This window comes from Salmo salar, chromosome 10 (genome assembly GCF_965601325.2).
Source record: "Salmo salar chromosome 10, fSalSal1, whole genome shotgun sequence".
NCBI lineage: Eukaryota > Metazoa > Chordata > Actinopteri > Salmoniformes > Salmonidae > Salmo > Salmo salar.
Window position 1 is genome coordinate 19,190,076 of NC_138300.1, and position 27,981 is coordinate 19,218,056.

The window sequence follows — 27,981 nt, forward strand, 5'->3', positions numbered from 1 at the left end:
CCTTGTATCTGGAAACAATATGACAATTTCCACACATTGAATGAGACTGTCATGTCAGTGAACTCACGTCATTCATCAGGGCCTTGCACGTCGCAAGCGTGTCCACTAGGAGGTGGTGTTGTCTAGGAGCTGCAGGGTGCTCTGTGTGCGTTCCCGCAGCAACAGGGAAGATGGCTGCACACACATCTCTCACCCAGGTAATGTAACAGGAATTAGGTAAATAGGCGGAGGACATTCAGTCAAGCTGTTGTGCATGCCGATGAACGAGCTGCAGTTTTTTAGTGGTGTGCTTTTAATCTAATGTGAAAGAAAGAAGGGGGTGTTTAGCTAGCTTGCTACTAGTATTAGCTGGATGGGACAAGGCCTTATCAGTAACGATAAGCTTGCAGATAGTACCGTAGACTAGCCAGCTGGCTAGTGGGCTAGCTACGGTTAGCTTGCTTGCAAAAATGAACAAGTTAGCTAGCTAGCTAATGATCGTTAGATGAAATATAATTCTAGGAATTTTTTATTAACATTTACATTTTGACACAAGACAAAGGCGCAAGAGTTATGCAACCAGGAAAGACCAACGTATTGTAACGTTAGTGCTTAACAATACTAGCTAGCTAAACGGTCTGACTACTACAGCATCAGTGTAATAACACAGTCACACGAACAGTTCATGTAATACCATTGTAGCTATATAAGAATGTACTAAAAGGCGATAGGTGTGTAACGTTAGTTAGTGAGTAGTGAAACCAAATGGCTAGGGTATAACGTGGTTATGTGAAGATGGATGATGATTGATCAGGTTGTGTGCTCACGGTGCTGGCTACATTGGCTGTTTTTTTGCTTCAGTAAGATGCCGCAATGTATTGTCCTAACTTGTAGATAGTTTTTCAAAACACAAGCTATGTGTTGTTTCAGCCAATTTTGGGAATCACAACCTCAGAGTTTGCATCAGGAGTCACAGAGGACCAATTTTGGTTCAATCACATTAGCTACATGATGCTTCTTTCTAGTTTTTCATTGAATTCAACCCTGACAAAGATAGGCTTTTTGCCATCTTACAAGTTACGTTATGCTTTAAAGAGCTCCTCAAAAGGTACTCAAAAGATTTAAAGCCTATTAGATGACATTAATATTTGATGACATGGGACAGGAAATCCCTCTCTGGCTTTTGGTTGTGATAAACCCTTAAGTGGATTTTTAAAGGGGAAGTCCAGATGTCAGTGGTAGGTTTGGTGGGGTGTATCACGCTATTTGACTTAAGACAATGGTTTCCAGCAGCTATTTGAAATGATATGACTAATCTGAAAAACCTTTCCCAATCAGCTGTCAAGTGGGAACCCTGTGTACGAGAACTTTTATAGACAGGTAAAACACATTTTATAGTTTGCTTATTACATAGGCTAGTCATATCAACATAGATTGAGGAGAATTCAACTTCTTTATTTTTCAGTGGCCGCATTAGACAACACTAAACACATTCAACAGTATAGTGGAGGTGTAGATAGAAACATGTTGACAGTTTGGTTTGCTGTGTGGTTTTTGCAAGGTGGACCCAGGAAACACAGGGAGAGTAGGGCCCACGGAAGCTGCGTTGTTCCTGAAGAAATCGGGTCTTCCTGATGTCACTTTGGGAAAGGTGGGTACTGTGTAGTGTTGCTGCCCACTGAAAGCTTTGGGCAGCGGCATACCCAAAGGAACAGTCCTTGACACTTTAGACTGATAAACTGCTCTGAAAGCAGCAGACCAGCAGGAAATCATGTTTATTAGAGTGTCTATGTCATCGAGGAGTAATACGACCATCTACTTACATGCATGCATGCTTCAGTACCCCCAGAGGAATATTACTGGAAAAGATAACCACATCTTACGTCATTGCCTGGTCTGATCAGATCAATGTCTTTTATATATCAGAACCTTTAGGGAGTGCACTTGTTTCAGCACCATTTGTACCCAGATTTTGTATTGTTACCTTTTGTTTGTCATACTAGCTCTGCTTTGATCCACATTTATGCAGCCTGTCTCAGCTGGTTAACTGGGACTTTTATGCAGATTGCTTGTTATTTATTTTGTTCACATTCCCTAATGATTATTGCACGTTGAGACGTTACTTGGATGTTTTCTAAGTTAGGCCTAATCCTCTTGTTTGTGTTTGTCTCCCCTCAGATCTGGGATTTGGCAGACCCAGATGGGAAAGGGTTCTTGGACAAACAGGTAGAAAATTAATCATTTCCTCCATGTGTGCGATGCCTTTGATACTGGGACCCTTGATGGGAATTGAGCTGCTATTTGTACACCCATAAACAATGCCGTTGTCCCATCTTCTCTTATAGGGGTTCTATGTAGCTCTGCGGTTGGTGGCCTGTGCACAGAGCGGACAAGACGTCAGCCTCTCGAGTTTGAACCTCACTATCTCTCCCCCCAAATTTGTGAGTACAATCCTAACTACACACAGGTTTCATGATAGTTTTGTGATGAGGGAATTTATGCTTGGAACACAAGTATTTAGCTACACCCTCAATAACATCTGCTAAACATGTGTAGGCGACCAATAGCATTTGATTTGATTTGATGTGTTTGGTTGGGAGATTGTGAAGTAAGTGTTAAAGTTGAAGGTTGTTTTTTGGTTGTTGTGGTACAGAAGGACACTAGCAGCCCATCTCTCAGCACATCATCCATCTCTAGTGAACCCCACTGGGCTGTGAGGGTGAGTCATGTAGAAATCACCCTGGACCATGTGTTTGTTTGATGAGAGCATACTAACATTTTTGTATATTAGACATTTTTTATTTTATTGTGCGAAAACACAGAACAGAATTCTGAGAATCATGAGTTTACCTTTGCTTATCAATGGCTTATTGTTATTTTGGTTCATTTCCTATTCTAGCCTGAAGAAAAGGGTAAATTCGACGGCATATTTGAAAGCCTTGCACCAGTCAGTGGACTCCTCTCTGGTGACAAAGTAAAACCAGTTCTAACCAACTCAAAACTACCTCTGGACGTGTTAGGAAAGGTTTGGGATCTCAGTGACATTGATAAAGATGGACATCTGGATCGAGATGAATTTGCGGTGGTAAGGTTTACTCCAGTAAATTGTGGAATGAATAGATCTGAATAAACAAGTGTTTCACAGCTCATATTTGCCTGTGTATGAGATAGTAACATCTCTTATCACTAGTAATGAGTGTAACTTCCATCCTCATCTTTTCCTTCTGTTCTCCAGGCCATGCACCTGGTCTACCGGGCCCTGGAGAAGGAACCGGTCCCCTCTGTTCTCCCCTCCTCTCTCATCCCTCCAAACAAGAGAAAGAAGTCATTGGTGGGCTCCCTTCCTGGCATGGTGCCCATGTTGCCCGCCAGCCCCCCGCCCCCCAAGGACAGTCTGCGCTCCACCCCTTCCCACGGTAGCATGAACTCCCTCAACAGCGCCGGCAGTCTCTCCCCCAAACATTCTCTAAAATCTGCACAGGTGAACACACACATACGTTGAGCAAGCTATCTTGATTGGCAACAAAGCAATCTCTTAACTTTTTAGTGTGTAATGTGTTTTAACATGTGTCACGTCAGCACTCAGTGAACTGGGTGGTCCCGGTGACAGACAGAGGGCGCTATGACGACATCTTCCTGAAGACAGACTTGGATGTAGATGGCTTTGTCAGCGGCATGGAAGTCAAGGACATCTTCATGCACTCAGGGCTGCCCCAGAATCTACTGGCACACATATGGTAGGAGAGACTGACTGATGCCACCTGATTACCTGACTGAAGTTGACTGTATTACTCACGTTGTTATTGTTGTGTGTCCAGGGCCCTGGCAGACACCAGGCAGATGGGGAAGCTGACGCGAGAGCAGTTTGCTCTGGCCATGCACTTCATCCAGCAGAAAGTCAGCAAAGGCATGGACCCTCCTCAGGCCCTGACCCCTGAAATGGTCCCCCCTTCGGAGAGGGGCACTCCCGTGCCAGTGTGTACCACTCCCTCCCATGTACGCATGCACGCACCACACACATGCATAAGACCACAAACACACACACACACACACAGAGCTTTTATGTGAATTTTCAAGGACTTTTTGGGGAGTAAACATTTGTTCCCATTCAAAATCCTATTTTCCCTAACCCTTAACCTAATCAAAACCCCCAAACCTCTGACACTAACCTTAACCCTAAACCTAACCATTAAGCCTAACCTAACATTTGAACAAATTCAGGACTTGGATTATTCTTGTTTTTCTACCTTGTCGAGACATTTTGGTCCTGATAATGTAGGAAAACACACACACACACACACACACTTTCTATTTTCGTGTGGAGACACAGTTAAAGTGCTTGTATTTCCACTTTGTGACAAAGGTTATTAGGTTTACCTGTTCAATTGTTGGGAGCATATATAGAGTACAACTTCCTTTCTGTTCATACACTTTGAGACAAATGACAGTTTAGGGAGGTCTAATGGCGTGTTAATGTCTGGGATTGACACTCAGTGTGTCTCATGGCTAGGAATCATTCTTGTGTTCAGTAGTAGCTCTTCATCTCTTGTCTCTATCCACAGAGTATGTCTGGGTATATGACTCCCGTGGGCTCTGAGGTGGCTGCTCTGTCTGAGATGAGGCGGGTGAGTCCCATATTTAGCTTGTTGAAAATGCGTCGGAATTTCCAATGGCCCTGCTTACAGGTGCATGGTTTAAAAGAGTGAAGGGACTACACAGTTGTAGGATCTTCATTTGATCACCCTGTTGCAGGAGAACTTTCCTGCAATGCAGGACATTTAAAACTTGTAGTGTATTTGAGGTTTAAAAAGGCTTCTGAACTTCGTAATTTCCACTTTGAAATTTCGGACTTGATTTTGCCTTACGAAAAATGTATCGACCCCTACAAAAAGGTCCAGTAATTATAATCCACATAATAATTCACAATTCCTGTTGCTGCAGGATTATTATCCTGCTGTAGCACACTGGCTCAAATGAAGATCCTACATCTGAGACACTGATAACAAAGACATTGCCCCTAGGCAGCCGGGGAATGTTATGTAACTACAGTATTGTGCTGTGGAGAGAGTATCTTCTTGATGGACAATAACTATTAATTGATTGATTTGCTGTGAAATGATATTTATGTGGTTTGCAACCTGGAGCTCTGTGAGGTGATGTGCTTTGTGTGTTTGGAGGCCCCTAAACCTCTCTTTCTGTGACTGCGTTGATTGCTGCTGTCCTGCTCTAGTCTGGTGCTTAGACCCCACCAAGAGCTTACCGCACACTGTTTTCTTCTTTACCCTAACCTAAACGCTGCTGAATGCCGCTTTCTGGGTTATATCTCTCTATCAGCAAATAATGTTCAAGTTCTGGGTAGGTAACTGGCGAAAACCCGACAAATGCTTTCGATGGCTCGCCAGACAGAAACCCAAAGAGATGCAAAGCATTTGTGAGAACTCAGTGACTGTGAACGGTGGTGTGACTTGACCTCCTGAGTTTTCTGACCGTGGCGGCGGTGGACAACTCCCCTCAGGCCTTTTTCGCCCTCGCCCCGGCGCCCGTCCCTCTGTGGTGCTTCCTTCCCTGTTGTCTCCGTCTCTTTACCATGGTTTGGCCTGGATGGTTTGGTGTCGTGGCAACTCTGGCTCTCTCTCAGGTCAGCTGAAGAATGGGGCTCACTTTCTTTCTCTTCTTCTCTTTCTCTTTCGGTCCGGCCATCCACAGGACAGCTCCAGTTCTGTGGGGTCAGGGTCAGAGTTCACTGGAATCAAGGAGCTGGACGACATCAGTCAAGAGATGGCTCAGCTGCAGAGGTAATTCACAACACTGGGAGATATGAAATGTGTAGTTTTCTTTCAAAGTGATCACAAAATAGTTTGGATTTAATTTATTCACTGTTGCTTGTGCCTTGTTTGTGCTACTGACAAAGATCTAGCAAATCCAGAATCTTAAAACACACAATATCACAGAAAGTCTTAAAGGATGTGGTTTTCCAGATGTCTAGTCATTTTTCTTTGTCATTTCTAGCTTATATCACCCTGTATGAGTTCCACCTTTCATTTCCTTGTTCGTCAATCATCACTCAACAACTTGATTAAGTCAGTGCAGTTTTAGCAATAGTTCAACCTAAATGGAATAAACAGAGCAACTATACTCTTGTGTTATTTTCATAAATATATTGACTATCTACTAAACAAATTAAAGTGAGCATTCCATTTGAAACAGGCACCTTATAGATATTAGGTTTGTCATGATGCCAGTCATTTTACTGACCATACGATAGCAGGCCAAGTACTGTATCACGGTAGTATCGCGGTACTACGCTAGTGTCCTAGCGTCCGGTTCAACCCCCGGCCCCGTTTTCCAAACATTATGCGCATGTTCTATACAAAAAACCTGTCATGGATATTCACACTTCCACAGGCCTGTGATTTGGCTGGAGGAATGGGAGGAAGGGATATACATGCATAATTTTCTGCATGTCATTGTGGCAGAAAGGGGAAAACACTGCATGAAACCTTTACTCTTCAGCTAACACACATACACACACTCTCTCCCTCCCTCACACACACTCTCTCCCTCCCTCACACTCTCTCCCTCCCTCACACACACTCTCTCCCTCCCTCACACTCTCTCCCTCCCTCACACACACTCTCTCCCTCCCTCACACTCTCTCCCTCGCTCACACACTCTCTCACTCACACACTCTCCCTCCCTCACACACACTCTCTCCCTCCCTCACACTCTCTCCCTCGCTCACACACTCTCTCACTCACACAGTCTCCCTCCCTCACACACACTCTCTCCCTCCCTCACACTCTCTCCCTCGCTCACACACTCTCTCACTCACACACTCTCTCCCTCCCTCACACTCTCTCCCTCGCTCACACACTCTCTCACTCACACACTCTCCCTCCCTCACACACTCTCTCCCTCACACACTCTCTCCCTCACACACACTCTCTCCCTCGCTCACACACTCTCTCACTCACACACTCTCCCTCCCTCACACACACTCTCTCCCTCCCTCACACTCTCTCCCTCGCTCACACACTCTCTCACTCACACACTCTCCCTCCCTCACACACTCTCTCCCTCACACACTCTCTCCCTCACACACACTCTCTCCCTCACACACACTCTCTCCCTCCCTCACACTCTCTCCCTCGCTCACACACTCTCTCACTCACACACTCTCCCTCCCTCACACACTCTCTCCCTCACACACTCTCTCCCTCACACACACTCTCTCCCTCACACACACTCTCTCCCTCCCTCACACTCTCTCCCTCGCTCACACACTCTCTCACTCACACACTCTCCCTCCCTCACACACACTCTCTCCCTCCCTCACACTCTCTCCCTCGCTCACACACTTTCCCTCCCTCACACACTCTCTCCCTCACACACTCTCTCCCTCACACACACTCTCTCCCTCACACACACTCTCTCCCTCACACACACTCTCTCCCTCCCTCACACTCTCTCCCTCGCTCACACACTCTCTCACTCACACACTCTCCCTCCCTCACACACTCTCTCCCTCACACACTCTCTCTCTCCCTCCCTCACACTCTCTCTCCCACCCTCCATCACACATTCTCTCTCTCCCTCACACACTCTCTCCCTCACACACTCTCTCACTCTCTCACACTTTCTCTCCCTCCCTCAGACTCTCTTCTCCCTCCCTCACACTCTCTCCCTCCCTCACACACTCTCTCCCTCCCTCACACACTCTCTCCCTCCCTCACACACTCTCTCCCTCCCTCACACACTCTCTCCCTCCCTCACACTCTCTCTCCCACCCTCCATCACACACTCTCCCTCCCTCACACTCTCTCTCCCACCCTCCATCACACATTCTCTCCCTCCCTCACACACTCTCTCCCTCACACACTCTCTCCCTCCCTCACACATTCTCTCCCACACACTCGCTCTCCCTCCCTCACACTCTCTCTCTCCTTCACACTCTCTCCCTCCCTCACACACCCTCTCCCTCACACACCCTCTCCCTCCCCCACACTCTCCCCCTCCCTCCCTCCCTCCCTCCCTCCCTCCCTCCCTCCCTCCCTCCCTCCCTCCCTCCCTCCCTCCCTCCCTCCCTCCCTCCCTCCCTCCCTCCCTCCCTCCCTCCCTCCCTCCCTCACACACTCTCTGTCTCCCTCACACACTCTCTGTCTCCCTCACACACTCTCCCTCCCTCATACACTCTCTCCTTCCCTTACACACTCTCTCTCTCCCTCCCTCACACACTCTCCCTCCCTCACACACTCTCTCCCTCACACACTCTCTCCCTCCCTCACACATTCTCTCCCACACACTCGCTCTCCCTCCCTCACACTCTCTCTCTCCTTCACACTCTCTCCCTCACACACTCTCTCCCTCCCTCACACTCTCCCTCCCTCACACACTCTCTGTCTCCCTCACACACTCTCTCCCTCCCTCACACATTCTCTCCCACACACTCGCTCTCCCTCCCTCACACTCTCTCTCTCCTTCACACTCTCTCCCTCCCTCATACACTCTCTCCTTCCCTTATACACTCTCTCCCTCCCTGCCTCCCTCACACACTCTCCCTACCTCAAAACACTCTCTTCCTCCCTCACATACTCTCTCCCTCCCTTACACACTCTCCCTCTCACACTCCCTCCCTCCCTCACTCCCTCACACACACTCTCTCCCTCCCTCACACACACTCTCTACCTCCCTCACACACACCCTCTGTCTCTCTCACACACACTCCCTCTGTCTCCCTTATGAACACACACACTCCATTCTCTCTCTCCCAGAAACAACATACACACTGCTCCCAACTTTAAAAATGTTAGGCACCAAACAGAATGTAAGGAACACCAGAAAGAGATATATTTGTCATATAGTTTAGGCTTGTATGAATCCTACCTTTTGAAGCAGATCTCATGAGTAGCAAACCCTCTTCCTTTCTTTCTGTGACAATCAAATTAGCCTAGACCTGCTGGGAAGTGACCAGGTTGTTAGCTAGCCAGGTAACATGACTGCACAACGCTGTTTGTTATCACAACAATAATACATGGGCCTGGGATTAGTTTAAAACGGCCTGTGAAATGATATCAAAATGCTCGCGCAATCTCAGAGGAAGAAAAAAAAGGTAGCTTTAGCAATGTGAGTCATTTGTTTTTAACCGTTTGAGCTGCATCCCCGCTCGCCACCACGCCAAAATGATATTTAAAAAAACGGATGTAGGAACAGATGTGCAGGAAGAGTGGATGGAGAGAAGCAGGGGAGTGATGGCTGGAAGGGGATGAGGCTGGCTGATCACAGTATGCACATGAACGTGAAGTAGACGTTATTGAACCAAGAGAACAAGAGACTAGTTGCTGTTGCTTACATTTTTTTCAAACAGAATTTCTCAACAAAGCGGACTTTATAAACATTTTATAACAGGCACAAGCGGGTTCTTTAGATCTGTATGGCCGAGAAATGGTCGTCTCATATGAAACGGGGTTCTAAAACGTTTTACATAAGTATCGTGCCGTTTTTGTACCGTGAAATTACCGTGGTACCGGTATACCGTGCAACACTAGTAGATACTGCATATGGAACACAGTCGAATAGGTGATCAAATTGACACTTCAAAGGAGAAGGATGGTAACAGCCGGGTGTGGATGAGTCCTTCCCTCTCATCCCACCTCATCCCCCACTCCAACCTCTTTTTTAAAATGTGTGTATTTGATCAATCTTTTGTTTTCACCACTTACTCTTCATGCTGCGTCAGCACTCTTGCTTTTACACACTGGAGTGCGCTCAGGTAACCCTCTCTTGGCTGTCTCAGTCTGTCCTTTTTCTTTTGTCGTCATTTTGTGTCTGGAGGGAGAGAGGGATGAGGAAGAGGAGAGGGAGGGAGGGAGGAGGGGGGGGGGGCGGCTGTCTTTTCCTACCCTGTGTGTTGATGGGTGTGTTTTCCTCTCTCTCAGGGAGAAGTACACCCTTGAGCAGGACATCAGAGAGACAGAGGAGGCTATCAGACACAAGTCCTCGGAGGTGCAGGTGAGCAGAGGTACCATTTCCTCATGAAAAAGGGGAATTGTGGGTTTTGAAATACCATGTGTTTTTTAATGCCGTATACTGCTACTCTAAATGGAACGAGGTAGTGCAGCACCGTGTTCAGAGTTCCCATCTCTTTTCCCAGATTGTCATTGTTGTGCTGATTACATGTGTGTCTGCGTGTTCGTCAGGAGATGCAGAACGACCTGGACAGAGAGACGTGCAGCTTGCAGGAGCTGGAGGCCCAGAAGCAGGAGGCCCAGGAGCGGCTGGAGGAGATGGACCAGCAGAAGGCCAAGCTGGAGGACATGCTCAACGACGTCCGGATCAAGTGCAATGAGGAGTCCCAAATGGTGAGAGTAAGGGATAATGGGAAGCAGAGGGGTTTGACAGTGGTCCGGTAGTAATCGTGGAAGCAATATAGCTATCATGCTTGTAAACAAATTATAGAGTTCAAAAAACACATTAATAGATTGCTTTTGATAAATAATATTTTGTTGTTGCATTTAACTGATGAAAATACTGTTATAGAGGGCATTTCCTTAGTAGGTGACATCAAGAGGTCAGCATGTGAGAGAAGTGGGTGCTCAGGATGATAGACAAGTCTCCCACTAGTAATGACCAGTTTGAGGGCCGTTCAAGAGGATTTCTCCCACTCGTATGTGGTAAATTCCCACTTCCATGACACTGCCTCCTTCAATACCAGATGAGCACGGGTGACTCTCATAAAGGGGGTACATCTCCCGCTCTGGGGTAATGCGATGGGCTGTCACTGTTAATAAGTAAGCGCAACACATTTGAATTCATTTGAAACTTGGTCTTTGGCTTGCTTATATAGAGCGGCCACTACCTGTTTGCTGAAAAGGGTGCAAGAGGGAAGTTCGTAAACGTGGCTGGAGCACTCGGATAAGGCGCTGCCTGAAACCAGCTATCATCAACCACAGAGAATGGGCACATATCTGCGGCTAGAAACCAAAGACTGTACAAAATATAAACATAGCCTAGCTATCGCTCTTGTCATTTTTTTGGGCCCGGTCAGAATCAGCTGCCGAGGGCTGCATGAATGCAGAGGGGAGACGTTGTTGTGTTGTTGTGTTATCTTAGCGTTTCCTGCTTGTTACGGTATACTGGGACAATGTCGATGTAAACATATTTGAGGTGTTGGCAGCTGCATAGGCTATTGTCATTGAGCGTGGCATCATACTGTTAATGTTTTATCCGCAACTCTCCGTCCATCGCCGTTGGAACCTACAGGGAAGCCAAAATGTTCCCGAACGGAAGATTTCAACTATGATAGAGGATCCTCCCATTCTGGTTTATCGCCATCGTACAGAACTATTCTGAACAAAAGTATAAACGCAGCATGTAAAGTGTTGGTCCCATGTTTAATGAGCTGAAATGAAAGATCCCAGAAAATTGTAATATGCACAAAAAGCTTATTTCTCTCAAATGTTGTGCACAAAGCCCTTTTATTGGGAAACAATAATTCTGGTTGGCTGGGCCTGGCTCCCAAGTGGGTAGGCCTATACCTTCCCAGGTCCACCCATGGCTGCGCCCCTGCCCAGTCATGTGAAATCCATAGATTAGAGTCTAATTTCTTTCTTTCTATTGACTGATTTCCTTATATGAACTGTAACTCAGTAAAATCTTTGAAATTGTTGCATGTTGCGGTTCTATTTTTGTTCAGTGGTCGTTCCCGGCTTCGACCTCACAAAAGAACACTTTGAAATGCCCCAATTAAAATGTGAATTTTGATTACAATGTTCGCATCGGCTCTATTTGTTTGAACGGAATAGCCCGAGAGAGAGAATTCAGCTCAGATTTACTCAAGAGGCATAGCCTACAATGCAGTGTTTTCTATGTTTATGTGTTGCACCGTTACACCCCTACAGCCTTCACTATCAATCTGTAGGCATCGCTTTCATCCTCCACTTTCTTTTTTTTCCCTCGCTGTCTCTCCTACTGTCTCTTGCTGTCAATCTCTTTCTCTACCTCAGATTTCATCCCTGCAGAACCAGATCCACTCCCAGGAGACTGACCTGCAGAGCCAAGAAGAGGAGCTGAGTCGAGCCAAGGCAGACCTGAACCAGCTGCAGCTGGAGGAGAGCCAGCTGGAACAGAGCCTAACGGCTGGCAAGTTCCAACTGGAGACCATCATCAAGTCCCTCAAAGCCACCCAGGATGAGATCAACCAGGTGAGAGAGAACCAGGTAGAAGGAGAGGAGAGGCAACAGACATGCCCCCAGCCAGACATGCAGAAGTCCCAGACACTGTGATGTCCTGTTGCGGTTAGGGTTAAGTACAACTCATCACACCTGATTCACGCTATAAAGCCAACCCGAGCTATCCTGGCGTTTGATATTTTGTCATCACATTGTCCATTCCAGCGTGGTTCCAGCACAGCTATGGTGGATGCATAACCAAGCCAGCCCAATTCAGCTCGGCATGGCTCGGTTTTGTCCTATAGTGAGTGTGACTCAGGCTAACATGCCTGGGATGTGAGAGGACCTGTTGCAAGACACTTCCTAGTGTGACCACCAGGGGGAGTTTTTGTATCACGAATTGATGCGAATGACCACTTTCAATATGTGCTTGGTCTTCCCTTCTGGAAGATATTCAGCACAGACTGGGAAATGAAGAAGTACTTAACACATTTTCAGTGAAATTCTAGTGAAGTTGTTTTTAAAGTGCATGTCATCATAGTTAACCCCTCATTTGGAGATATCTGTCCTCTTGTCAGATTTGGGTGTGGCAGTTTCACTATCAAATGTACTACCTCCGCTTTCTGCACCACACTAATCATCATATCTGGCATGACTTCCACAGCCCCAGCCCACACCTCAGATCTCACATCACGCTCTCGCATCACCCTGAGGAAGGATGCGGAGACATAGATGGCTGTGTTCTCTCTTATAGGAGGGGGGGCTTCCCTTACGTTACGTTGAGGAACGTGAGAGAAAATCCAGTCCGATCTACTCTCATTATGAACAAATAGCAGCGCTTAGCTACTTCCATACCCCGCAGCACCGAATCATGTTGACTAATATCCTCATTCAGCGCTCTTCTCTCATTGAATTCAAACCATACTGAGATTGCCGTATTGTAGTCCAAGACCACCGTCTGTGAGGAGCTAAGGGGAATACCCGCAATCAGCTGTAGCCACTGCAATGTGAACGGAACCATGTGACGCCTGCACTGAGACTCTCCTCCCAGGGTGCAGTGCACGAGGCCATATTGTGAGAGGGTTTCTCTTCACAAATGACTGGTCCCATTCAGGCCCTGTCGGAGCCGTGCGTACTGTCTTATGAAACACCGCGGCCAAAAGGCCATTGAGTGGGTAGTAGAGCAACGCCGGCTGATCATTTCCTCGACGATCACCTGCAATAATATGCACTCACTCTCCGTTCCTTAGAAAAGCTATTAAGCCACTATATTGAACGGAAAGGGACGGTGGCTCATTTTGACGGAGTCGCTCAAAGACACATTCAAATGAAAGTCATCACAACCTGATGTACGAACACACGCGTTCACATATATAACTGTTGTTGCCCGAACAGCCATAATATCCTCTGTTGAAAGAAACCCTACATTAACCTACTGTGTTGTGCTGCGCTGTTCCTCCAGGCTCGCAGTAAGCTGTCTCAGATCCAGGACAGCCAGCAGGAGATGACAAAGAGCATTGAGCAGTGCAACAGCAACCTGAACGGGACCCACGGAGGCAGCATGACCAACCTGGCTGACATGAGCGAGGGATTCCCCGACCGTGAGAATGGAGGTTTCGGAGCCATGGTGAGGAGAACACATTGCTCAGGAGGTTAAACTCTGGGCCCTGTAACTACGACCCAGAGTTTTTCCGAAGCATGTAGAGGTAATACACTACATGGCCAAAAGTATGTGGACACCTGCTCGTCTAACATCTCATTCCAAAATCACGGGGCATTAATATGGAGTTGGTCCCCCCTTTGCTGCTATAACAGCCTCCACTCTTCTGGGAAGGCTTTCCACTAGATGTTGGAACGTTGCTGCTGGGACTTCCATTCGGCCACAAGAGCATTAGTGAGGTCAGGCACAGATGTTGGGTGATTAGACCTGGCTGGCAGTCGGCGTTCCAATTCATCCCAAAGGTGTTCGATGGGGTTGAGGTCAGGGCTCAATGGCGGCAAGCTCTACACCACTCCATCCGACGCTTGGCATTGCGCCTGATGATCTTAGGCTTGTGTGTGGCTGCCTGGCCATGGAAACCCATTTCATGAAGCTCCCGACGAACAGTTCTTGTGTTGACGTTGCTTCCAGAGGAAGTTTGGAACTCGGTAGTGTTGCAACCGAGCACAGAGGACGTTTACCCGTTGCGCACTTCAGCACTCGGCGGGCCCGTTTTGTGAGCTTGTGTGGCCTACCATTTCGCGGCTGAGCCGTTGTTGCTCCTAGACGTTTCCACTTCATAATAACAGCTCTTACAGTTGACCGGGGCAGCTCTAGCAGGGTCTAAATTTTACGAACTGATTTGTTGCGAAGGTGGCATCCTATGACGGTGCCACGTTGAACATCACTGAGCTCTTCAGTACGGGCCATTCTACTGCCAATGTTTGTCTATGGAGATTGAATGCCTGTATGCTCGATTTTATACAACTGTCAGTAATGAGTGTGGCTGAAATAGCCAAATCCAGTCATTTGAAGGGGGTGTCCACATACTTTTGACCGTGTAGTGTATATAAAAGAGGTCAATTGAGGTTGAATGCTTGGTGTCTAGTGGAGAACTGGTACATTTGGACTTGAACAATGGATGGCAGCTAAGGTGTAGTTCATTTCAGCCACATCTGCAGATCATGGTAACATGATGATTCATTGTCGGCTGTTGGCCTGGGTGTGAAATTGACTTGTGTGTCACCGGAGATGATCAGATAAAGAGAAACGATAAGTGGAATATGCTAAACCTTTGCCTGTAAAGAAAAGAGGTATCACTTCCCTTGTTTAGCGTCAGAAATGTTCCGTTCAAACGAGCTGCTCCGAGGCATGCAGAATCTTAAGTGGTTTATATTAATCCCATAGTTTGGTTATATCTTATTTAATGTAATTATCTTGGCTTAAATAGTCTTGCACGCTGTTATTTTACCTGGCAGCCCTCTGTTATTCCGTCTTAAGCTTTATTACCTGTGCGTTTTGAAAGGGCTCGAACACTTAGCGCTTATTCTTGGCCCTAATTCTGGGCAGCATTGGATGTCATGGCGGAGTGAATACAGGGATCACGGACAGGCCTCTTATTGAAACGAGGAGAAGTCCTGCTAATGAAACATAACAAGTTAGCGTTTTCATAGCCAGGGCTCGCCTGGCACGTGAAGGCAGGTATTCTAGAGAAACCCGCCCCCCCCCCCGAAGAATGTGGGCCCTAACAGATGGTTCTTTCCTACCGACTCGGGGGGGGGGGGGAGTGGGGGCTTTTTCATTGGGACCAGCTGAGTGCAGTGGGGCGCAGCAGACACAGAATGGGCAAATTGCAGAAGAATGAAAATTCCCTTTGTGTTATTAAAGTGAAACTCAAGCCCCGGGGCGCTCTCTGGTCTGGTCAAGTCTGGGAGCAGCAACGGTGGAGGCTTTTCTTCAGGCACACATTCCTCTCTCGTCAAGGTCTCTGTTAGTGTTGTTGAACTCACATTCCTCCACTTGAACCTGAGTGGGCCCTTATTGAAACACCAAGTATTTTGATTTGATAGCTGTCGTGTTTGACAGCTCGGCAAGACTTATCGGCCGACTGAATAAGCAATGGAGTCGACGTGCGTTGGTTTTTCTCCTTAATGCCTCTCTGAGGGGAAAATGGTTGGAGATGGTGGCAACGTTTTAAGTGTAAATAAACCAAGGGTCTCCTGAACCAAAACAGACAGATATGTTTTTCTCCAATTCTCAGGAGGACCCGTTTAAGGTGAAGACATCTGGGTTCAGTAGCGTCCCTCAGGAGATGCATACAGACCCCTTCCACTCCGAAGACCCCTTCAAGACAGACCCGTTCAAAGGTGCCGATTCTCTCTCCTCTCCCTCTTCTCCCTTTGCTCTCCTTCTCTTTCAATGACCTCTGCAATCGCTCATCTCTCCCCGTCATTCCTCCGTCCTCTCCTCCTCTCCTCAGATAGTCCTGCTTGAGTTTCCTCTCCTCCTCGCTCAAATGTTCCCACAGGGCTCCCATCCTCCCTATCCCGACATGATTTGTAGTTTCACCAGAAGCAATGTGGACTCCTCTGCAGCTTGGCTAAGACGTTGTTTTTGCAGTTCTGTCTTTGTTTGCCTTAAGTGTGCTCTATAATTTGTTTTTGATCCTTCTGTGTTTAGATTCCCCGTTCCAACATTTTAGCTTTTGTCCTCTGTGCCATAGCCTCTGATTGTCTTCTCCCCCTCCCCCCCCCTCCCCCTCCCCCTCATCCCCCATCTCAACTCCTCTCCTGTAGGTGACCCCTTCCAAAACGACCATTTTGCAAAGCAGCCATCACTACCAGCAGCTGCAGGTATTTATTTATTCATAACCAGAAAGAGCCACACACAATTAAACTTATACATGGACTTCCATACAATGCCATCCTCCTGTTAAGTTGATGACATTCTGGAACTTTGAAAAACAGGGTCCAACCGGGCTACCTTCAACGTCCCACTTCTCTCTCTTTGTAATATACCACATACATTCGATAGAAAATATTTGCTGGCTGTTGAATGTTATCTTAACGGTGATTGCCAAGTGTCTGTAGACACTTCTTGCATTTGTCTGGCGTAATGGAGAATGCCTACGTTCTCAATGTTGACAATAGCAAAGCCAAGGACAGTTAAACACCCAGCACTTTTAAAACTGATTAAAAGAATATGCATCATTTCCAAACAGTTTCCTTACCGACAATAAATGGAACTGTCATAAGGGGAATTAACATTGAACATAGTGACTAACTGGATGATATGATCCCTGCTGAAGAGGTTAACCAAATTGGACTCGCATTATCTCAGCTACTGCATGACTTACGGTCCGGATGCTCCAGACTACAGTGAACCTAATTCACATCGCGTCCTTATGCCAAGGATAGGGTACCGTCAGTCTAGCCTATGTGAAGGGAAGGTCAAGTCTGATCCACAGCCTGCTACACTGAGCTGTCCTAGATCTCTCTCACCACCCAGACCCTTTTGGGGGGGACCCATTCAAAGAGACGGACCCCTTCAAGGCTTCGTCGGAAGACTTCTTTAGGAAGACCACCGTCAAGGCAGAACCCTTCAGTAAAAGTGCCACGCTCCCCACCAAGGTACTGTGGCACTTTCTGACCCTTGGAATGTGTTTGGATATATTTATATTAAACTCAGTTTATATATGGGTGTATATGTATGTAACCGTTTCTTTCTGCTTGTTCTTGAAGACTAGTCACTTTACAACCAGCGCAGACCCTTTCATATCCATTAGCCCAAAATCCACCAGAGGCCCAGGACCAGGTACTTGCTCAAATGTCTTTCTCCTATTCTTCTAACCCCCCCCCCCCCCCCCCCACAATGCATTTGTTTCCTTTTCACACCTTTTTGGCAAAGCCTGCTGTGTTGACTATATCGGCCTACAGGCCTGTGGGCTGGTGAGCTGTCTTAACAGCAGCGCAGGTGTCAAATAGCTGTGAAAAGAGTTCCCATGTTTAACATCCGTTTTCAACCATTGAATCCTTGTTTTTCTCACGTTTTTAGGCCTAGCATAGGTCTCAGTAAAAAAAAAAAAATCTCCCATAATGCCAGGAAGTGTGGTGGTTAACAAATATCAGTGTTCAAAGACATCAATGCCTCAGATAGAATTTGTATGGATAAGATGGGTGAAATAATGACCCTAAACGGTTTTAAGATTGGGAAACAGTTGAGGTTCTTGTGTGATGTTATATATATTATTTTTTTTACGAAGGTTCCCATTCCAAGCAGCACATGGATCACTTAAAATTCACTTGAAATAGTCCCAGTAAAAACAGGAGATGCATTGTGGCTTGGGCCCAGAGGATGGCTTGTGGCATCTGAAATAGCCTAGAGAGGCCTTGGACAAGGCAATCTGCAACTGTGTAAATGTGTAAGTACTGTAGTTTAGAGAGGCCTTGGACAGGGCAATCTGTAACTGTGTAAGGGTGGAAATACTGTAGCCTAGAGAGGCCTTGGACAGGGCAATCTGTAACTGTGTAAGGGTGGAAATACTGTAGCCTAGAGAGGCCTTGGACAGGGCAATCTGCAACTGTGGAAGGGTGGAAATAATGTAGCCTAGAGAGGCCTTGGACAGGGCAATCTGCAACTGTGTAAGGGTGGAAATACTGTAGCCTAGAGAGGCCTTGGACAGTGCAATCTGCAACTGTGGAAGGGTGGAAATACTGTAGCCTAGAGAGGCCTTGGACAGGGCAATCTGTAACTGTGGAAGGGTGGAAATACTGTAGCCTAGAGAGGCCTTGGACAGGGCAATCTGTAACTGTAAAGGGTGGAAATACTGTAGCCTAGAGAGGCCTTGGACAGGGCGATCTGTAACTGTAAAGGGTGGAAATACTGTAGCCTAGAGAGGCCTTGGACAGAGCAATCTGTAACTGTGGAAGTGTGTAGGTCCCATTCTCAATCAACTCTTCATTTCTACCGGGTTGCACAAGAAAGTCCTCTCTTTATTTTCCCTAGGAAATTGCTGTAGTCCATATAAACACATTACGCCATGCAGTATTGAAGTCCCATAGCCATGCTAGAACACTGGGTTGACTGTGGCTGTTGGATGTTTGGACTCCCGAGTGGTGCAGCAGTCTAAGGCACTGCATCTCAGTGCAAGAGGCGTCACTACAGTCCCTGGTTCGATTCCAGGCTGTATCACATCCAGATGTGATTGGGAGTCCCATAGGGCAGTGCACAATTGGCCCAGCGTTGGCCGGGGTAGAATTTGTTCTTAACTGACTTGCCTAGTTAAATAAAGTTTAAATGTAAAAATGTTTGTAGGATCAGATTTTCATGTTAGTTTGCTTATTACCATGATGAGCTGAGAGAAAAGGTGTCACGCCAACTACTTCAAATTCTCTCTTTTTTCACCAGCTCATTTTGTCTTGCCTATTTTCAAGCTTTTTCTTGACTGAAACTGTACAGGGTTTATATACATACACTCAGGAGTCAAACAGTGAAATCTTGATGCAACAGTGTGCCAACCTTTGAGCAATGACTGGACGCACAGCTCATATCAGTCATGTGTATCATGGAGAATCCTTTTGAATATTTGTGTATTTGTTCTCGATAACCTACACATCCTTGAATGTTTCATGTTGACATTTTCTCAGATCTCTTTGGCACGCTCGACCCCTTTGGAAGCAGTACTGCCTTTGGAAGCAGTAACAGCTCATTTGGCAGTAACAGTGGGTTCGCAGACTTCAGCCAAATGTCAAAGGTCAGAGACCCGATGGAAGGAAGAGGAGGCTTTCCAGAATACCAGCAGGTACTACTACCAAGGACTATGAACTGTATAGCATCTATTCGTTCAGTAGACTGCATATTTCCTACCGAGGGGTGCACAAAGAACCGTTTGTGTATTTTTACTAATTTCCTGATTCATCGTCTTCAATGCACATACATTAGTCTTGATATGAGTTGGCACTTGACAGTTGTCTCTCCCTCTCTCTCCCGCCGTCCTTTCCTCCCCCTCTCCAGTCTGGGTTCGTGGACGACCCCTTCAGTAGGAAGCAGGACGGCCCAGCTCTGCCGCCCAAGAAGAGCATTCTACCCAGACCCAAACCACCCAGTGGTGAGTAAGGCCTGAGGGAAAACAGGGAGAAGTGGAGGGATGGAGTAAGTGGGAGAATAGAGGTGGAGAGTGATTGTACAACAAAGAGAGAGAGAGAGAGAGAGAGAGAGACGAAGAGAATTGTTGTGCCACAGAGAGACAGAACGAGAAACACAGCGAGGGAAAGGAGACATTTTATTTAATGAGGCGGAGGTAGTGGGTTAACAAAGGACATATGCCACCAACCTAGGTTTCACTATGAATAATACAACGCCCTGCACCACTGGGTGATTCAGCTGCAACTTTCACTGTGCCATGTCATCATATAGATTAATTTACTGTTTTACATGAATTATTGTAGCAGCATTACTCTTTGCAAAATAGGTCCATTTCATTTTACAGATGTAGGATCTTAATTTGAACCAGTTTGCTACAGCAGAAAAATAATCCTGCAGCAACAAAAATTGTAATTATTATGTGGATTATAATGAAAGGGAATGGAAACACTAGGCTTTAGAATCCAGCTAACTGTAACTCGCCATAATGGCATTGTTGCATCATCGGTAGGAGAGTTTTCGAATTCCTGAATTTACTGAGACCATGACCTCTGCATACATTAATGAACATACTTTGCATGTTTCAAACCATATACATGTATGAAAACATGGTACATATTTTGAAAGATAAGAAACGGCCCGTTCAAATGATATGACATTCAATAGAACCACATCAATCAAATCGTAATCGGTCAAGAAAAAACACCTGTAAAGATGTGTATCATAAATGTTTTTTTGTAAGGTGTACGCTAAGAATCGGGAAGCAAGTACAGGGAGTGAATTTAATTATTTTTTTAAACATGTAACTAAACAAGAAGTAGCGTACAGACATGAAACATATAAACAGAAACGGAGTCAATAACGCCTGAGGAAAGAACCAAGGAGAGAGATAGATATAGGGGAGGTAATCAGGAAGGTGATGGAGTCCAGGTGAGAGTCATGAGGCACAGGTGCACGTAATGATGGTGGCAGGTGTGCGTAATGATGAGACAGCTGGCGACGTCGAGTGCCGGAGTAGGGGGGAGTGGGTGTAAACGTGACATTTTTCTCAAACAACTGCCATTTACACAACTTCCTAATGAAAATGGAAAAAACTTAGAGCATATTGAGTTTTCCTTATTTTATAAGGATTGATCATCTGAGATCAGAATAGTAAAACCTTTTACTGTGAATGAGTTACAGCCATTTTAGTCACCGGTGGTATTTTTCTAGAATTCTATGGAATGTTCTGTGATCGGACACTTTCTCATCTGGATAGTATATTAAACACATATATGCACTAGAACATATTACAAATAACATTTAGTCTACTGGGTGAAGACTAAGAGACCCATTACTAGTACTTACAGTTGAAGTCAGAGGTTTACATACACCTTAGCCAAATACATTTAAACTCCGTTTAAACTCAATTCCTGACATTTAATCCTAGTAAAAATTCCCTGTCTTAGGTCAGTTAGGATCACCACTTTATTTTAAGAATGTGAAATGTCAGCTTTTATTTCTTTCATCACATTCCCGCTGGGTCAGAAGTTTACATACACTCAATTAGTATTTGGAAGCATTGCCTTTAAATTGTTTAACTTGGATCAAATGTTTCGGGTAGCCTTCCACAAGCTTCCCACAATAAGTTCGTGATGCCATCTATTTTGTGACGTGCACCAGTCCCTCCTGCTGCAAAGCACCCCTACAACATGATGCTGCCACTCCCGTGCTTCACGGTTGGGATGGTGTTCTTCGGCTTGCAAGCCTCCCCCTTTTTCCTCCATACATAACGATGGTCATTATGGCCAAACAGTTCTATTTTTGTTTCATCAGATCAGAGGACATTTCTCCAAAAAGTATGATCTTTGTCCCCATGTGCAGTTGCGAACAGTAGTCTGGCTTTTTTATGGCGGTTTTGGAGCAGTGGCTTCTTCCTTGCTGAGCGGCCTTTCAGGTTATGTCGATATATGACTCGTTTTACTGTGGATATAGATACTTTTGTACCTGTTTCCTCCAGAATCTTCACAAGGTCCTTTTCTGTTGTTCTGGGATTGATTTGCACTTTTCGCACCAAAGTATGTTCATCTCTAGGAGACACAACTAGTCTCCTTCCTGAGCGGTATGACGGCTGTGTGGTCCCATGGTGTTTATACTTGCGTGCTATTGTTTGTACAGATGAAAGTGATATACCTTCAGGCGTTTGGAAATTGCTCCCAAGGATGAACCAGACTTGTGGAGATCTACACATTTTTTTTGAGGTCTTGGCTGATTTCTTTTGATTTTCCCATGATGTCAAGCAAAGAGGCACTGAGTTTTAAGGAAAGCCTTGAAATACATCCACAGGTACACACCTCCAATTGACTCAAATTATGTCAATTAGCCTATCAGAAGCTTCTAAAGCCATGACATCATTTTCAGGAATTTTCCAAGCTGTTTAAAGGCACAGTCAACTTAGTGTATGTAACCTTCTGACCCACTGGAATTGTGATACAGTGAATTATAAGTGAAATCTGTCTGTAAACAATTGTTGGAAAAATAACTTGTGTCATGCACAAAGTACATGTCCTAAGCGACTTGCCAATACTATAGTTTGTTAACAAGAAATTTGTGGAGTGGTTGAAAAATGAGTTTTAATGACTCCAACCTAAGTGTATGTAAACTTCCGACTTCAACTGTATGTATGGTATGTAGATCTATTTAAACTCAGCAAAAAAAGAAACTTCCCTATTTCAGGACCCTGTCTTTCAGAGATAATTTGTAAAAATCCAAATAACTTCACAGACCTTCATTGTAAAAGGTTTAAACACTGTTTCCCATGCTTGTTCAATGAACCATAAACAATTAATGAATATGCACCTGTGGAACGGTCATTAAGACACTAACAGCTTACAGACTGTAGGCAATTAAGGTCACAGTTATGAAAACCTAGGACACTAAAGAGGCCTTTCTACTGACTCTGAAAAACACCAAAAGAAAGATGCTCAGGGTCCTTGCTCTTCTGCGTGTACATGCCTTAGGCATGCTGCAAGGAGGCATGCGGACTGCAGATGTGGCCAGGGCAATAAATTGCAATGTCCGTACTGTGAGATGCCTAAGACAGCGCTACAGGGAGACAGGATGGACAGCTGATTGTCCTCGCAGTGGCAGACCACTTGTAACAACACCTGCACAGGATCGGTACATCCGAACAGCACACCTACGGGACAGGTACAGGATGGCAACAACAACTGCCCGAGTTACACCAGGAACGCACAATCCCTCCATCAGTGCTCAGACTGTCCCCAATAGGCTGAGAGAGGCTGGACTGAGTGCTTGTAGGCCTGTTGTAAGGCAGGTCCTCACCAGACATCACTGGCAACAACGTCGCCTATGGACACAAATCCACCGTTGCTGGACCAGACAGGACTGGCAAAAAGTGCTCTTCACTGACGAGTCGTGGTTTTGTCTCACCAGGGGTGATGGTCGGATTTGTGTTTATCGGATGAAGGATTGAGCGTTACACCGAGGCCTGTACTCTGGAGCGGGATCGATTTGGAGGTGGAGGGTCCGTCATGGTCTGGGGCGGTGTGTCACAGCATCATCGGACTGAGCTTGTTGTCATTGCAGGCAATCTCAACGCTGTGCGTTACAGGGAAGACATCCTCCTCCCTCATGTGGTACCCTTCCTGCAGGCTCATCCTAACATGACCCTCCAGCATGACAATGCCACCAGCCATACTGCTCGTCCTGTGCGTGATTTCCTGCAAGACAGGAATGTCAGTGTTCTGCCATGGCCAGCAAAGAGCCTGGATCTCAATCCCATTGAGCACGTCTGGGACCTGTTTGATCAGAGGGTGAGGTCTAGGGCCATTCCCCCCAGAAATGTCCGGGAACTTGCAGGTGCCTTGGTGGAAGTGTGGGGTATCATCTCACAGCAAGAACTGGCAATCTGGTGCAGTCCACGAGGAGGAGATGCACTGCAGTACTTAATGCAACTGGTGGCCACACTAGATACTGGCTGTTACTTTTGATTTTGCCCCCCCCCCCCTTTGTTCAGGGACACATTATTCCATTTCTGTTAGTCACATGTCTGTGGAACTTGTTCAGTTTATGTCTCAGTTGTTGAATCTTGTTATGTTCATATAGATATTTACACATGTTAAGTTTGCTGGAAATAAACGCAGTTGACAGTAAGAGGACACTTCTTTTTTTTGCTGAGTTTATGTGTCATGTGAGGATGAGGGTGTGATTTCCCCGCAGCCCTGTTTGCAGCCTCAGCAGCATGTTCTCCAGTCTCTCCAGCCCCTGTCTATCCTTGCCACCGTGGTGGCAGCTATTGACTGCCTGGTGCACAGGTGACATGTCTATAATGTCAATCTTCTCAAAAAGGTCTGAGCACTGACAGTCCACCACAGTGTCCTGCAAACAGAGACAGAGAGAGGGAGAGGATTTAAAATATCAAATTTATAGGCCTATTAGTACATAACAGTAATACATCATTGACAGTTACCTCCCAGTCAAAAAGCTTGGTTGAGAGGCAGCAGCATCACGTGGTGGCTCCAACTTCCTCTGGCTCCTCCATTTCAATGTCATCCTCTTTGTCCTCGTCTTCCCCAAGTAGCGATGAACCTTCTGCAAATTAAAAAGGGTATCATGACTGGAAGGGAATTGTACAAGTTATCAATCGGCATGCAAGGTGACAAAGTTATATTTTATTATCCAAAGGTTTTCACTCACATTTGAGAAAACGTAAAATAACTGAAATAATATTATAATGTATGCCTGTAAGTAGCAAAGAACCAGGATAATTTACCAAGTTGACTACCAATCAGAGCTTTCAAAAGTTATTAAAGCTAGCTATGGGGTTAGGCTTCAGGCTTAGGTACATTCATTCTTGCAATCAACAGCCAGAAGGCTTTCTATTTTTAGGAATCATAGCTATCACAGATATAAAGACTCATAATATATCAAAGATACCTAGCTATGTAGTTAGCTAGCTAGCTAATAATTACTGTAGCTACCTAGCTATATGGGGATCGTAGCTCCTGCAGCAGCCCTCTCTTCTGCCTAGCTGGCTAAATCTAATCCCTAGCCAGTTTGTTTTAGCTAGGTCTAGCTCATACCGAATGATAAATGCTCTTCTATTTTATTTTGTACAGTTGTCAATGAAAACATTTACATCAAAAAGACAAAAGAAGAGCTAAATCAAGTAGGCTAGCTAGTTACCTTGCCTCGTTTTGGCCTCCCGGTGGCAGCATTCACTTTCAGTCTCCATGACAAAACTCAATTTGCTCACTTCTAGTAACAGTCGTTACTATGGAAATTCAAGATGGAGCAACCCATACCTCTAATAAACGTTGTTCAAGATCAAATTACTTTAAAATAAAGATGTTTCTATGTTACAAGCATGTTTGTTATTAGTGGATTGAATACATCGCTTTGCTCAGCTTAACTTCCTGAAGTGTTTCCATTCCCCTTTAATTGACATTTTTGTAGGGGTTGATACATTTTCCGTTAGGGCAAATCAAGTCTGAAATTTCTAAGTGGGAATTACAAACTTTAGAATCCTTTTTATAACTGAAATACACTACAAGTTTGTATTTCCTGTTCTGCAGGAAAATTCTCAGCAACAAAAGAGTGATCAAATTATGATCCGACATCTGTGTTATAGAATTGTAATTGTTTACTATCCCTTTGTCTTTTCCCCTCTGTGGTCTTTGTCACCTCACTATAAGTGTTCCCCTCTTTTGTTTTGTTCTTCTAGTGAAACACACAGAAGAACGTTGTGAGTATGGATGGCATGGCTTATCACATACAGTGCGTTCGGAAAGTATTCAGGCCCCTTGACTTTTTCCACGTTTATTTCGTTACAGCTTTATTCTAAAACGGATGAAATAGTTTTTTTTCCTCATCAGTCTACACACAGTACCCCATGATGACAATGCAAAACAGGTATATGACATTTACATGTATTCAGACCTTTGCTCAGTACTTTGTTGAAGCACCTTTGGCAGCGATTACAGCCTTGAGTCTTCTTGGGTATGACGCCACAAGCTTGGCACTCCTGTAATTGGGGAGTTAATCCCATTCTTCTCTGCAGATCCTCTCAAACTCTGTCAGGTTGGATGGGGAGCGTCGCTGCACAGCTATTTTCAGGTCTCTCCAGAGATGTTAGATCGGGTTCAAGTCCGGGCTCTGGCTGGGCCACTCAAGGACATTCCGAGACTTGTCCTGAAGCCACTCCTGTGTTGTCTTGGCTGTGTGCTTAGGGTCGTTGTCCTGTTGGAAGGTGAACCTTCGCCCCAGTCTGAGGTCCTGAGCGCTCTGGATCAGGTTTTCATCAAGGATCTCTCTGTACTCTCTGCTCCGTTCATCTTTCCCTCAATCTTAGTCTCCCAGTCCCTGCCGTTGAAAAACATCCCACAGCATGATGCTTTCACCTCCATGCTTCACCATAGGGATGGTGCCAGGTTTCCTCCAGACGTGACGCTTGACATTCAGGCCAAAGAGTTCCATCTTGATTTCATCAGACCAGAGAATCTTGTTTCTCATGGTCTGAGAGTCCTTCAGGTGATTTTTGGCAAACTCCAAGCGGGCTGTCATGTGCCTTTTACTGAGGAGTGGCTTCCGTCTGGCCGCTCTACCATGAAGGCCTGATTGGTGGAGTGCTGCGGAGATGGTTATCCTTCTGGAAGGTTCTCCCATCTCCACACAGACACTCTGGAGCTCTCTCAGAGTGACCATCGGGTTCTTGGGCGGCCAGCTCTAGGAAGAGTCTTGGTGGTTCCAAACTTATTCCATTTAAGAATGATGGAGGCTACTGTGTTCTTGGGGACCTTCAATGCTGCAGAAGGTTTTTGGTACCCTTCCCCAGATCTGTGCCTCGACACAATCCTGTCTCGGAGCTCTACAGACAATTCCTTTGACCTCATTGCTTGGTTTTTGCGCTGACATGCCCTGTCAACTGTGGGACCTTATATAGACAGTAGTGTGCCTTTCCAAATCATGTTCAATCAATTGAATTTACCACAAGTGGACTCCAATCAAGTTTTAGAAACATCTCAAGGTTGATTAATGGAAACAGGATGCACCTGAGCTGAATTTCAAGTCTCATAGCAAAGGGTCTGAATACTTATGTAAATAAGGTATTTCCGTTTTTTATTTGTAATACATTTGCAAACATTTCTAAAAACCTGTTGTTGCTTTGTCATTATGGGGTATAGTGTGTAGACTGATGACGAAAACGTTTCATTTAATCAATTTTATAATAAGGCTGTAACGTAACAAAAGGTGGAAAAAGGGGTGTGAATACGGTCTTCTGACTGTTAGAACATAGTTCACTAGAAGCTGTTGTAAGGGACCTGTATAATCTTTGAAGCCTAAACTCAGCTGGTGTTGCCTTCTTACCTCTGCATGATGAAAGTAGGATATGCTAGTCATAGATCAAACAGCAATGCTCGCTGCAGCTCCGAAACATTGTTTTTGACTGGCCTGAAACCCCTTTTTTTTTCCTCCAACGTGAGCTCTGCTAGGTTGTAAACAGGAAAGGCACTTCATGGGTACAGATACGTTCATCATCTCTGCCAAACAAGTGTCCTTTTCATTCTCCTTTTGAAGATTGAATAAACAGAACCATTTTGTTGTTGCCTGTGCAGTAACTCTGCTCAACATAGAAGCCACTCAATGTGCTTTTTAGCCATAAAGTTACTGAGTGAAAGTCTTATTTCACCATTTAAACCTCACAAAGGAAGTTGAATGGGCCACGATAATCAAGATTTCACCACCTATTATTATTAAAGCGGCCCCGCTTTATGGTAAAACCATGTATGCAATATGCAGTGTAATTTCACTGTAGCCTAGGTACACTGTACACGTTATAGCATAGTAGTCGCAACTTTGATGCGTGTGTGTGGTTTGTGTGCTTACTTACTTTTCCATTAGATTTCGAAAAAAAAAAGAAAAAAAATGAATTGTCGCTAATCATCCCCTATCTGTAAAATCCTTGCTTGAGATTAGTGTTAGATGAGTAGAACTGTATGACTGTATGACTATTGCTTGAGAGATCAACCCTGATGCCAGGCTGCAGTGAGAACACAGAGCAACATGCCTCAGGAATACACAGATGATCTGTGGTTGGCCATGCTGACACCAGATCCCCCGATGTTCTCAGCTCCACCCTTCCCCACTTCCTCTGTTTCCACTGTGTGCACACACTCGGGTGAGCAGTGTGGCTTCTCTGGCAACCTCTTGCCC

The 27,981-nt window shown here is 45.5% G+C and overlaps 1 protein-coding gene and 1 long non-coding RNA gene across 8 annotated transcripts in view; one reads left to right on the forward strand and one right to left on the reverse strand.

Moving 5' to 3' along the window:
• The first annotated feature begins 118 nt into the window (after positions 1–118).
• LOC106613682 (epidermal growth factor receptor substrate 15-like 1) overlaps positions 119–27,981 on the forward strand; it is a 35,621-nt gene continuing 7,758 nt past the window's right edge. For 4 of the 7 annotated variants that reach the window (XM_082956790.1, XM_014216203.3, XM_082956789.1 and 1 more), the window contains exons 1-23: positions 119–197; positions 1,318–1,359; positions 1,541–1,630; positions 2,158–2,205; positions 2,325–2,420; positions 2,633–2,698; positions 2,879–3,064; positions 3,215–3,460; positions 3,559–3,716; positions 3,798–3,975; positions 4,542–4,604; positions 5,686–5,774; positions 9,915–9,987; positions 10,176–10,337; positions 11,982–12,179; positions 13,609–13,773; positions 15,887–15,992; positions 16,422–16,478; positions 17,116–17,255; positions 17,367–17,439; positions 19,272–19,426; positions 19,639–19,732; positions 25,493–25,513. In XM_082956790.1, coding sequence (XP_082812916.1) covers positions 171–197; positions 1,318–1,359; positions 1,541–1,630; positions 2,158–2,205; positions 2,325–2,420; positions 2,633–2,698; positions 2,879–3,064; positions 3,215–3,460; positions 3,559–3,716; positions 3,798–3,975; positions 4,542–4,604; positions 5,686–5,774; positions 9,915–9,987; positions 10,176–10,337; positions 11,982–12,179; positions 13,609–13,773; positions 15,887–15,992; positions 16,422–16,478; positions 17,116–17,255; positions 17,367–17,439; positions 19,272–19,426; positions 19,639–19,732; positions 25,493–25,513 — 2,533 coding nt within the window. In that variant the 5' untranslated portion in view covers positions 119–170. The remainder of the gene's footprint in view (positions 198–1,317; positions 1,360–1,540; positions 1,631–2,157; positions 2,206–2,324; positions 2,421–2,632; positions 2,699–2,878; positions 3,065–3,214; positions 3,461–3,558; positions 3,717–3,797; positions 3,976–4,541; positions 4,605–5,685; positions 5,775–9,914; positions 9,988–10,175; positions 10,338–11,981; positions 12,180–13,608; positions 13,774–15,886; positions 15,993–16,421; positions 16,479–17,115; positions 17,256–17,366; positions 17,440–19,271; positions 19,427–19,638; positions 19,733–25,492; positions 25,514–27,981) is intronic. The other 3 variants (XM_014216210.3, XM_082956793.1, XM_082956791.1) reach the window with 2 other exon arrangements.
• LOC123724387 (uncharacterized) lies at positions 19,888–27,831 on the reverse strand. The gene is made up of 3 exons (XR_006756910.2): positions 27,659–27,831; positions 24,239–24,360; positions 19,888–24,147 (listed from the first exon to the last, which is right to left on the reverse strand). It is a non-coding gene; the product is annotated as an uncharacterized LOC123724387 (long non-coding RNA).